Source organism: Saccostrea cucullata, unplaced genomic scaffold (assembly GCF_032062105.1).
Source record: "Saccostrea cucullata isolate Sc308-1 unplaced genomic scaffold, CSIRO_AGI_Scuc_v1 ctg1621, whole genome shotgun sequence".
NCBI classification, from domain to species: domain Eukaryota; kingdom Metazoa; phylum Mollusca; class Bivalvia; order Ostreida; family Ostreidae; genus Saccostrea; species Saccostrea cuccullata.
The window spans coordinates 70155-82749 of NW_026923444.1; the positions used below are offsets into that span (position 1 = coordinate 70155).

Sequence of the window (12595 nt, forward strand, 5' to 3'; positions counted from 1 at the left end):
AAACTTATCTATAGACGTTCAAATTCCCCCGTTTGTTTTACGTTCTTTATCGTATAATTTTGAAAAATCCATGTGGTGATTTAATTCATCGCGCTAATTACCTTAAGGAAAGGCACAAAAATGAGTGTGTTATATTTTTGGCTTGATTTGATAAGCACCGGGATATTGTAAAAAAAAAATTAAGATGCATGCAAGCTTTCGAGTTGCTAACATTTGAATTTCATACTTTTTAAAAGTTATTTTATATTGTTCGGCAAATTTCTTTTAAAGATGATTTCATCATTCTAAAACCAATATTCAAAATCACAGGTACTTGTGGACAGGGACCCCCCCCCCCCCCGATATTCAACCCCTTGGCTTATTAAACATTTTTTTATCTATTACACTTATTTATCATGGGTACAATATGAAAAAATCGTCAACCCCCCCCCCAAAAAAAATACCCCTCTATACGTTATCCCTTATAATGTATAGTGGGGTATTTTTTTGTGTGTGTGTGGAGCGATTTTTTTAGGGTTTTGACGATTTTTTCATATTGTACACATGCTGAATAAGTGTCATAAATATAATTTTTGATAAAAATGTCCAATAAGCCCCGGGGTTGAATATCGGGGGGGGGGGGGGTCCTATCCACAAGTACCTGTGTACAAAATATGATAAGAGGACATGAAGCGAGCACATACCTTCTAGAAATCCAAGAGGTGGGGTCAGGTACCTTGGAAAAGTAAGCATCCCTTGTTGACCCGTTATGTGTACATCTTTATAATGCAAATTTTAGGCGTTTGGTGCAATAACACCGAAAGATAAGAATTACAAAAACTATAAGCTAGCTTTAAATTATTTTCTCATATAATGGAATACAATAAAACCTTTTCGAGGCGGTTTCCCCCTTTCTCCATCAAAGTAATGTCATACATTCATGTGTAGGATTATATTTATTTAAACAATAAAATTCTTTCTTTGTTTTTTTATTACTGGAATTAACGGAAGCAGCTTTTGCAGAAAAAATACATAAACCGCGTGAGCAGGTTATGTTAATTTTTTCTGCAATAGCTGCGACCGTTAATATTCCAGTAATAACAAACAAAGAAAGACATTTTATTGTTTATATTTATATCTGTTTAAATAATCAATAAACACAGAATGGCTTATAAATAAAAGTAGGATTAAAAAGATTTATTTTATTAATGATGCGATCGTCTTTATACGTTTCATGGAACAGCCACTGACCAAGAAATCTGTACAGGCGACATGCCGATTGTAGTTCATGCAGTGATTAACGCAATGGGTTTTCTTAAGAAATAAAGGAGAAAATATTCATTGGATGTAAATATCACGGTGTGATTTTTGATAAAAACAATTTTAGCCACATTTTAGCTGACTTTGAAATATACTGTAATTATTTTAAACAATTAACTTGAGAAACTTTTTATTTTCCCCGGTGATATAAATATTAAAGAATATGTATTTTATTGATTTAACTACTAGCATTTATTGTAAATAGTGCGGCTGCCTTTGTGTTTGAAGTCAGTAGGCGAGGACTATTGAAATTGGCATGGAAGTTCTCATGTAATTTTAATCTATCAATCTACATTTGTAAAGTCTAAATCTACAATTTTATTTCATAATGAAATGGAAATATAAGGAATCACTGTCTAGTTAGTATAGTAGGCCAGGGACATCAACGATAGTGGCAAACATGGGATAGGATAATTTATGCATAAGGGGCTTCGCCCGTTATGCAAATTACTTAAGTATTCCATGTTTCCCACTATCGTTGATGCCCTTGCATACTACACTAACTAGACAGTGATTCCTTAAATGTATAAAAATCTTACGCAAAAAAAATAAATAATTGATCAATTTTTGTATGTTCACTAAAGAAGGTTTGAAAGCTTGATATTTTTTTTTATTTGTACAATCACAGTGAAATATAATCCAATGGAAATCATTACTTCAGACTGAGACCACTTTTTCTATGTTTAACTTCGTAGAATGGATTTTCATTCTAAAAATTAATCCATAATACAAATAGCAATAAGTTTAAAGGAAATCTGTTCTCGGTACAAATTTAAAAAGAGGTATTCTTTCATTCTATATATGCATTTGTTTGCGTCCCTCTTTAATAATGGTACATGCATTTGTGGCTGTTCGTTAAATCGCCATTAGGCCGTTGTCTTGTAGCCTATGTGAATGAGAATATTCTTAACTCTACCAGCCAGGATTAAACTGTTTAATGATATTTGATATTATAAGGACAGCATTTGTTAGTAGAGCGAAATATTAACCAATAATTTTCATTTGTCGAGCAAATACCTATGCATATTTACTAGTATACTGAGTATATGCAGCATGTTATAAAATGGAGGAAATTGTATTGCAAATGGATCAGAGAAAACAAGTTTTAAATAACTGAACACTGAGTGTATTTTTATACCCCCCGCTTGAAAAGCGGGAGGGTATATAGTAATCGGTATGTCCGTCTGTCTGTCTGTCCGTCCGTCTGTTACGCTTTGGGATACCCATCTCTTATCCGCAACTCCTCTTATTCCACTGAATGAATGAATCATTCAAAGAATCTTTATTATATGATTTGACACATATTTTGGGTTTCCCATAGCAAAACATGGACACTGCCATTATATTCATATGGGAGGCGGGGTATCATTTAGTGAACTCATTGCTCACAGTACCTCTAGTAATTATTACATTTGATAACAGTTAATCGGATTGAAATATGTGTTCATTTTTCTTTCTTATTTTCTTTAAATCTTCGTCGCCCGCTTGGTGCAGTGGATTGAGCGTTAGAGTCGAGAGGTAAGGAGTTATCCTTACGTCGCGGGTTCGAACCCCATTGTGGACGTGGAAACCGGTTCTTCGGAGGAGACCGTGTAAACCAAGGTCCCGTGTCGCAGTGATTAAGTGCTGACACGAAAAAGATACCTCACTGTTCAATGGTGGTAATAGTTGATATATTGTATATTGTTTAACATCCCTCTCCAGAATTTTTCACTCATATGGAGACGCCACCACTTGCCGGTGGAGAGCTGCAAATCTTGTCCTATACTCAGCACTCAGGGCCATTGAGCATGGAAGGATCTTTTACGTGCCAGCACTGCGACACGGGACCTCGGTTTATACGGTCTCATCCGAAGGACCCGTTTCCACGTCCCACAGAGGGATTCGAATCCGTAGGATTTACTCCTTACTTCGCGACTCTAGCGCAAACAGCTAAAGATTAATTTTAAACCCTTGCAGAATATTCTCTTTTACATTTGTTGGAACTTCTATCCGAACGTATTGAGAGGAGCATGAATGGGTGCAGATAAAATACCATTTCCTAACCAATTGTATCATTATAGAACTTAAATCTGGATTTGGTGCTACGTAGGTCGTATGCAGATTAAGTAACTTTCAAAATTAAATTACTTTGCACGGAATTTTATACTGATAAAATACCCGCAATAAAATTCTAGAAAATCCTTCACAGTTCATATCACTTGATCATTTCAAATGCATTATGGTAATAATTGTGCCAAATAGTATATCCCCCATACAGGTAATATTTCAATTTTTGTTATTTTATTGCTATATAAATATTGATTTAAATTCCATAATTGTGTATTTTCATCGAAATATTTATATTACACATCTAGGAAGTAAAAAATTGTTTATAACTCAGAAATCATAAAATCTACGTTAAATGGTACATTTATCATGCTGAAATAATTACCTACCACTTAATATTTTCTCTGAACAAAATACAGTAGTTATCCGCAAAAAAATTAATTAAATACACTAAATATTTTTTTTATTAAAAAAGGTTCAGCGAAAGCTAGATAGAAATAGTTGAGAAACTTTTGACTGTGCAAGTCAGCTTTTTAAGTTCAACCATTCTTAGATTATATGGATGACAAATTTGTGAAATAATTTTTTCTATCAATTCAGAAAATTTGCTTAAACAAACATTTTTTAAAAATTTATACTCAACTCTCTGTATATAAATTTTATGTATAGAATGTGGGGCAGGTTTTATAAAACATAGGTCATAGGTAATTTTTTTTTTAATTTTTGGTATAAATTTTATTACAAATATGTCATTGAAAGATGATTTATGAGAAAAAGGTCGAAAAGGCCCAGGGGTCTATATCAAAGGGGGGTGGGGGGTTCCTGTCCTCAAGCACCTGTGGTACTAACATTAAAACTTGAAACTCTTGAATTGAGGGCACAAGTCCTTATGCACTAAACAGATACTTTATTCAGGTGTCCGTAACCAATATAAATAACAGGAATATTTTGTTAGATCTCTTGCCAGATGACAGTATATAAATAGTAAATACTAAAAACAAATAGGACATTTCATTTAAACTGTAAGTGATTGTCCCATTTAAATTCTCAAAGTATACACATTGACGATTACATTGCCTGTGTTTCTTTAGTCTTGAAGGTCAAAATAAGCAATTTAAGAACTAATTATGTATCTTTCCTTTTTAAAATTTGAAAGAATTTGCTTTTCTACATTAAGGTCGTGTGATTATATATGGAAAGTAGGGCAACAGAAAAGGGAAATAGAACCAATTCAAAAGTCTTGTCAAGAACTCAACTTTTCTTAATTACATTTCGCTATGTTACGAATTTACCAATTTAAGTTCACCAATTCTTTGCAATTATAAATACAACTCAAAATTCAAGCACAGAATGGCTTATAAATTGGTGTTAATAAACAAAAAACTTCTCGTTTTTTCTCCCTTTTAATACGTTTATGAAATTTTTATATTAAAATTTACAAAAAAAAAAAGATGGAGAGGAAAAAAAGGAATTATAGAATTTTCGTTCAAATTTAAAACCATTAATTCTCAATTTGTGCATCAGTATAATTATATCATTGATATATGTGGCTATAATGATAATAGATACATGTTTATATAGTTCTGGTACCAAAAAGTTGTTCTTATAAATAAAACTTTGCTAAACATGATAAAAAATTTTACATAAAAATAATTCTAGTGTTTGGCCCTCCCCTTCCCCTCTGTCGTTGAGATCTGGTAAGTAACTACATTTTACTAGTAAGTACATGTAACTAAAATTTTTACATTGAATAGTTTGAACGTTTGTATTGCAACAACCCATGGACAGCCTCATCACATAAAAACTACAAAATCCTACAAACTTAAGGGGCATAAAATAAACAAGGACATATTCTCGGCCCCCTTTCATCAACGGTGTACCAAATTGGCTCTTTCAAGTTCCCGCACGAAATCGTTATGTGTAGTGTGAACTTCGTCCCAAAACATCTGTTGCTTGGTCTTTTTAAGCCACACTTCCACTTTGGGCCACATTTTAAAACTGAACCCCGTCCATTCTAAAAGCACGAGCACAGCGGCTACACAACTGTCCGCAACGGTCATTTTGTCCCCTGCTAAATATTTAGATTTCATCAGGTAATTGTTTTCAAGGATTTCCAAATGAGTTGTTACTTGACGGAGGCCTTTTTCAACGACGGCTTCGTTTGCGGATTCAGGAGAAAATGAGTAGCTCTCCAAGAATTGGGGAAACACGTGGGTATAGCCAACTGATCTGGAAAGAAAAATAATTTGGTCACGGTTGAATACTTCATTCATCAAAGTACATCAAATGATTTACATGTACGAAAACCATGCATACATGAATTGTATAGTTGATGTACCTGAGAAGTTCACCAAAGGACCAAGCAATTACTGACTCGCATAACATTTGACTTTGTACAGTCAGTCCAAACCCCGCTGAACCTGTGTATTTCATTGCCAAGTATCTCAAAATGGCTGGTCTGAAATTACAGAACATGACAACAGGTCTTACTTATTGTATGTGTCACCATCCCCACAACAGAAACATCCCTATTTCACATAAAGAGATACTTCATCTTAGTATAAGAGTTAAAAACAAATAACCTATGAAAATAGTAACTCACGCTTCAAAGACAACAATGTCACCGTCGACAAGAAGGGGGACTTCTTGGTGGGGCTGGTTCCTGAAAGCAGGGGGGAGGTGTTTGGGTCCCTTAGAGAAATCCACATCTATCAGGAGGTGGGGGATCTCATGCTACAAGATTAAGAATTTAATAAGACTTTGATCAAATAATTAATTTCCTATCCCGATTCAAGATTCCAGATGCATGGACAACTGCAATGAATATTTATCCATTCTAGGAAAAAAGTTTTTGAAAAATGTTACGAAATTAAGAGTTCTTGAATGATAGAATTGTTGGTTATTTATTTAAGATCGCATTTTGAAACATTGAAACATACAAAGAGTTGAAAATTACTTGATATATATATGTACTCAAAAATTGAGAGTCATTCTAAAAGTACAATTACGAACTCTTTTGAACAGAAGTATGTACATGTACTTCAGAACTGTATCATGTGACCCCCTTGGGAGTGAAAAAAGAGTCCTTGACAAAAGATGCCGTGATTTCCCGAGAGATATTGTAAACAGAACAGTATACATACAAATGGAAAAAATCTCCATGATTCGAGTGGTATATGTGCTTATCACAATGATACTTGAAATTCGCGGAAGTTCAAAAGAAATATTAGGGATGAACGCTTAAATTTTTTATCAGCATTGTTTAAGTTATACCTGTGAATGGGTCATAAATAATAGATATATAGGTACTTCAGAAACTGGACACATCTTTGTCATGCTTTTGTAAATGACTATTTAAATGATACAAATGTACTTTGCGACTTTACACATATATCTCTCTCTCTCTCTCTCTCTCTCTCTCTCTCTCTCTCTCTCTCTCTCTCTCTCTCATGAATGAAGATTTGTTGTACTATTTTCATATTTTATTTAGTAAAATAATTGTACACAGACTCGTGCATACATATACATGTATATATCTACTGCATTGCTTGAGACACAGAAGTGTGATTACATGAGTCAAAACTTTATATATCACTTGCATTCCACACATAGAAATGCAAAGCTATCCCCCCACCTGATTTTAAATATACAAAACAGAATACAAACTGGCTCTCAATTCATTTTGTACGCTGTAAATCGTTGTTGAATACATTAACTTTCTCAAAATGATCGAAACACAAAAAGAACCGTTTTAATTCTGGGGGATTCAACAATTTACACACACGTCCGATATTTGACTAGGGTTTAAATGGTTGAATATTGTCAAAGTACAAAATATAAAGACACCCTCCCACAGAGGTATAAAAACAATTTGAAAAGGGAAAGAGACATAAAAAACTTTTGTAATGTTTGGATTTTCTTGTTCAACTACTGATTATCTCTCAGATATTGTCTACTTTTTTCTTTTGAAACCTTTGCAGAAAACGAAACAATTGTAAAAATTTGAAGTTGAAAAGTGTGGCAAGGCAAGTAATGACTGGTTCTAATCTTGGCATTATTTTTTTTATAAATCTTGCAAGTTGCTTCTTTTATGACAAAATATTCAAGCAGTCACTTGAACATTGACTCAAGAAAGACATATAATGGGCTTTTAGGGTGCTTCTTAGACAATCAGTAAAAAAAAACTGTTTGAAAATATATTTTTTAATTGAATTAACGTGTCTTGGATTGGAAAACTATGCACTTAACCATATGATGCGAGAGCTACATGTATAATTATCTCACTTCTTTCCTTTAATTTCCTATATGAAGATTCACCGTACGTAGTCTTGCTTTACAGTCCTTCAATATTTATATATGCGCAGTTAAAGCCCTATTAATCCTTTAATGTCTCAGAAGGTGGCTTCATGTATCATGTTTATTTTTCTGACTGAGGTTTAAAAAATATTGGTTAAAAATAGGCAAGTTTCCTTACAAATCGAGTTTATGGTTTACGGTTCGATGTAATTATCCTGATAGGTCAATTTTCTACTCGAATGTCATCTATAACGGGAATAAACAAATCAGACGCGGATGAGATATCAAAACTTGGATTTTTAAAAAAGAAATTACTGAAGATATTTAAGTATTGCTTTAAGGGTTTGTCCTAGTAAAAAAAGAAAGTTATTTGACGATATTTAAGTACTGCTTTAAGGACAGATGATACGTTCCTCAATAATATATAATTTTTTTCAAGATTTTGTCATTGAAGTATTGCTACCTTATATAATTACCCATCGTCGCAAACCACGGCCAAAATGTACGATCTTCTCCCATTCTGGAATGAGCTACATATGCGGACTCCGGACCGTGGCTTGAGACGATGTACCTTACCGGGCATTTGTGCAAGATACCAGAGGGTACTATTTCTTATATAACCCTTATTGGAAAAAAATTAATCTTACAAAACCAACTTTTAGTTTTTCAATTTTTTTTTAAAATGATCAGAAGCTGGTTTAGAAAACAAGTTGTCATTGAAATTTTGAATAGTTTTCATACATTTTAAAAATATACAAAACAGATATTTGAAGAACGCATCGTCTGACCTTAAGGGCTCGTCCTGGTAATATATATATTTTTTTAATTTGGTAATATTTATTAATTGCAAATTTTATATGTATGAAAAGGGTTCTTTAGTTTTTGAGGAAAAAATGTATATTGTGCTGTTATTCAAGATTACGTCAGACATTAACTTTTCTTTATGCTAAACCAACATATCCTCGCTAACCTCACCCACCTACCCACATTTTAAGGAAAATTTAAGTTTTCTAAAAAAATGTTTTCCATGTTTATCTTTTTCATTCAAAGCAATTATAATAGTTTCTCAATTCTAAAACATGCATCTCTTTAAATACCACAAATTAAAAACATGTCTCCGCATAAACTGGCAGTTTGATAAGTTTACGTGTCCTATAACAATTGCTTTTTTTTATTTGATTGTAGAATTCTTTTGTGATTAAGCGACAATGCATTAGCAAGTGCATTACAGTTAATTTCCGTGTCGTTTAACAGCGGTTTAAATCTCATTTATTTTCTCAAGTTATTATGCACATAAAAAAAGTGCATTTACATTCGAGTGCTATATTGCTTTTAACTCTTAAAGAGAAATTTTCGGATCATTTCAATTCTTATAATCCCTGAAGAAAAGTTTGCTAATAAAAAAATCTTTTTCTCCCACTCTTTCCAAATAAGCTTGTGATTTTTATTGTCCTGATATATGCATCTAATATTGAACAAGACCTACGCAGATTTTTAATGATATTTACCAAACAAAAACAACCACTCAAATGCACTTATAGATTTTAGTATTTTCTCCAATCTAACCAAGCGACAATTTCAGCAAATATCAAGGCAAAATATTTATTGCAATTCCGGGGGAAATAATTTAAAAAAAAAATGAATAAACTAAAAAAAAATTAATAAAAGCTGCTTAACTCGCAATTTATTTACACTTAAAAAAGATAAAACCTTTTAAATTCATTGAAATTTCGATAATTACAGACATTTATTTAATCATTTTTTATGTTTTAAAAATAGTTTCTTGAAAAACTATTTACAGTATTATTCAAGAATGCTCATGTAATCGACAATGGATGTTACAGGGGGTTATTTAACTATAATCACTAAAATTGGGTAATGTAGATGTCGGTACATATATCATTTCCTAACAAACCTGGCATCAGAACCTTAAACTGAGTGCATGAGGCTTAAGTCTTGTAATCAGTTTCTAGTCCTAACTAAAGATTGCTTTTAGTTGTACATAATGCTACCCTTAAATGATTTTTTATGTATAATATAGAGACCACAACAGATTTATTTCAGCTTAGATTTCAATTATTAAAATGATTTATGATTCAAATAATCAATGTATTGCGTAGGTGAAGCCAAATAGTCCATATGTACTCTTTTAAATACATGTACTAGGAAAATAACCAGTTTTCTAGGGCCAGTTACTGTTAACGTTGCGACAACAAAATTAAATGTTTGGTTATCATAGTTTTTTATTTTGTTAACGACATTCAAATAGGAACAGACTAATGGGCGATAAGTATTACCAAAGTCTGTTCAATAGTCTGTCAATATTTTTGTTGCAAGTTAACCACTTTCTTGCGAAAGGATTAATTTTCTGACGTTGTATCGAAACGGAATTTAACTTTCTTGTGAATTAATTTTCAATTTTAATGAAATAAATCTAATCAAAAATCTGCTTTGTAAAGACATATTGAATGTCATGTTATTTGTAAATTAATGTTCAGTCTAGGCCAGTACCGACAAAGAGTAAACACGAATAACGATTTTAATTTAAAGTCAATAAAATCACATGCTCCATGTAAAAAGCGTTCGGTCACAAACTTTATAATTAGGTAGTAATTAAGACCCTTGGATTCCAATTCTATAAAACTGAGTACTGTTAGGCGTTAATTAGACAGCTGATTTCTTTGACTTGAGATTAAATCAATATTTGTTTTGTTTCAAATAATGAAAATATATAACACCCTACTGTTGATTTTAGAAATATAAACAAAATAATTAAAATGTGATTTTCTTGCTTGTCAAAATAAAGTTTGTTAAAACCAACTAAATCAAACATGTGTACAATTTTAACAATCTTATAGCTTCTACATAATGAAAATTGCGGAACATCGAAAAATAAATCTAGAGAGAAATATCAATCTTGGATTTACCGCAGGATAATTTAAGATTATATTTAGAATTTCAAGAAATTATTACAGACGATAATTTTATGTACATTTTAGCGTTTTTTATGCCTTCAAAATTACAGATTTTCTAAAGAATTTGAAAACATGAAAATGACATTGCTAAACCTTATGATAAAAATAAATGTTCAAGAATTCGAACTAAATGATGACGTCATTTACCTGGATGATGTAAAGCCACACGGCTCGACAAGCAGGCGATATCCTCACCAAATATAGCTCCATCGGTCCCTTATGAAAACCGTTCGTCTTTTTCGTGGTCATTTTCTCAATACCGTTTGTCTCCATCGTGCACGAACCAATTGTAGCTAATTATCGATTAATTCATCTGTCACAATTTAAATCAAATCCTAATTAACTTGTTTGTACATTGTCAAAAAACTTGATTCTACATTTCTTTTGCAATAGTAGACACGACAGTTCGATTTCACATCGACAACAAAATTGTACAGACAGGATAAAGGAAGGCAGAGGGTTTAAATGAACTAACGGTTCGGTTAAAGGTTTTTATGCCAATAAATCAGCTTCGCAAATAACACAAACAAATATATAAACAGGAAAGGGAAAATATTTAAATCCCCCCAATCCCCATTTGGTCTGCATGGTGTCAGGTGATACAGGCTACAACATGTATCGTCTCTGTACAAGTATTTACATTTAAACAGTTACTTACACAAAATATATCAATTTTAGATCATAACGTATTCTAGAAAATATATATATCGTTTATTACTGGAATATAAAACTATTAGATCTTAGCGTATTCTAGACAGCAGAAATTTAATTACTGGGATGTAAAACCACTTTGTGAAATACATTTATGTTATATATCTTGCTAAGATAAATTCATCTCTTTTAGAAATCTTTTTTAATGTACATGTAAAAGTTTTCTTTTTCACTTTTTTGCAAATTTACAACTATAACTATATTACTGACGGGTTTTGGAAAAAATAACCCCCCCCCCCCTTTTCTTCATAACACCTGACATTTTTAACTACTTTTCCAAAGCAGAGCTACAGGTATTAAAGGTATTGATGTCATGTTGATCAAAATAGTGATTGTTATGTGATGTTTTAAATCCGCTTTACAGTGTATATGTGAATAACTCGATAAACAAAATGATTTTCCACATTGATGCTTACATAATCATGTATTGCGATATTTTGCGAATAACTGTCAGATTAACGTCATATAACTGTGTTTTAAAATAGGTGCTAAAAGATTAAAATTTTTAAACGATTTCCCTGAGTTAAAGTAATATAAGCCGTATGGATGCCGATTTGTATGTGAAACAAAATGATTAAATGATTTGAAACACATAAAGTGTAATGAAAAAATAATATTTCCACAAAATTTAACTATAAAACTCGTTGTAATAACAGAACAATAATGCAATATCTGCAATCAAGAATTCAGTCTTTTCATGAATATTGATAAAGGAAGTGCGTAAACAGTAGGTCTAAATATAGACACGTATGTCCACGGGAAATTATAGACAACGAAGCACGTTGCAACGATTATTAATAAAAGGTTAATATGCGTCATAACAGAGTATAGATGGTTGATACTGATTACATTTAAAGATAATTTATATTAATAGTAAAACGCCATCCATGTCAAAAGTGAGTTGTATCTCAAAGGGCTTACCTCGTTTTCTTGACGCCGTGTTTGTTTATCAATCTAAAAGTAGCGACGGCGTCACGTGGTGGATTTACTTAAAAATAGACATTATTCTCCTTGCAGGATAATAAATAATTATAATTTGATAACTTTATAACAAATTTTATTTAAATGGTGTAATTTACAGCATTTTCGTAACTTTTATTGGTAAACAAAATATATAAATTTCCAGCCGTATTTTAAAATGGCGCACGTTATAGCGTATATTACTTTAAGAAATTTCGAAAGAGCTAAATATTACAAGATCTCAACTATGCCTATGATTTGTGGCATTTTCCGCTTGATTATTTAGATAAATTATCCCATTCTAC

The 12595-nt window shown here is 32.1% G+C and overlaps 1 protein-coding gene across 1 annotated transcript; it reads right to left on the reverse strand.

Moving 5' to 3' along the window:
• Positions 1–5069: 5069 nt before the first annotated feature.
• On the reverse strand, positions 5070–11139 carry LOC134264041 (glutathione S-transferase theta-1-like). The gene is made up of 4 exons (XM_062746339.1): positions 10767–11139; positions 5951–6081; positions 5687–5806; positions 5070–5577 (listed from the first exon to the last, which is right to left on the reverse strand). Exons 1-4 carry the CDS (start codon positions 10890–10892, stop codon positions 5217–5219), a joined length of 738 nt encoding a protein of 245 aa, XP_062602323.1. The 5' UTR covers positions 10893–11139; the 3' UTR covers positions 5070–5216.
• Between the last annotated feature and the right edge of the window lie 1456 nt (positions 11140–12595).

Excerpts from the sequence above, each read along its gene's own strand:
- LOC134264041 (XM_062746339.1), bottom strand. The coding sequence starts at position 10,892 with ATGGAGACAAACGGTATTGAGAAAATGACCACGAAAAAGACGAACGGT. Across the intron at positions 6,082-10,766 it reads TGTGGCTTTACATCATCCAG|CATGAGATCCCCCACCTCCT; the intron begins GTAAATGACGTC and ends TTAATCTTGTAG. Across the intron at positions 5,578-5,686 it reads TCCTTTGGTGAACTTCTCAG|ATCAGTTGGCTATACCCACG; the intron begins GTACATCAACTA and ends TTTTCTTTCCAG.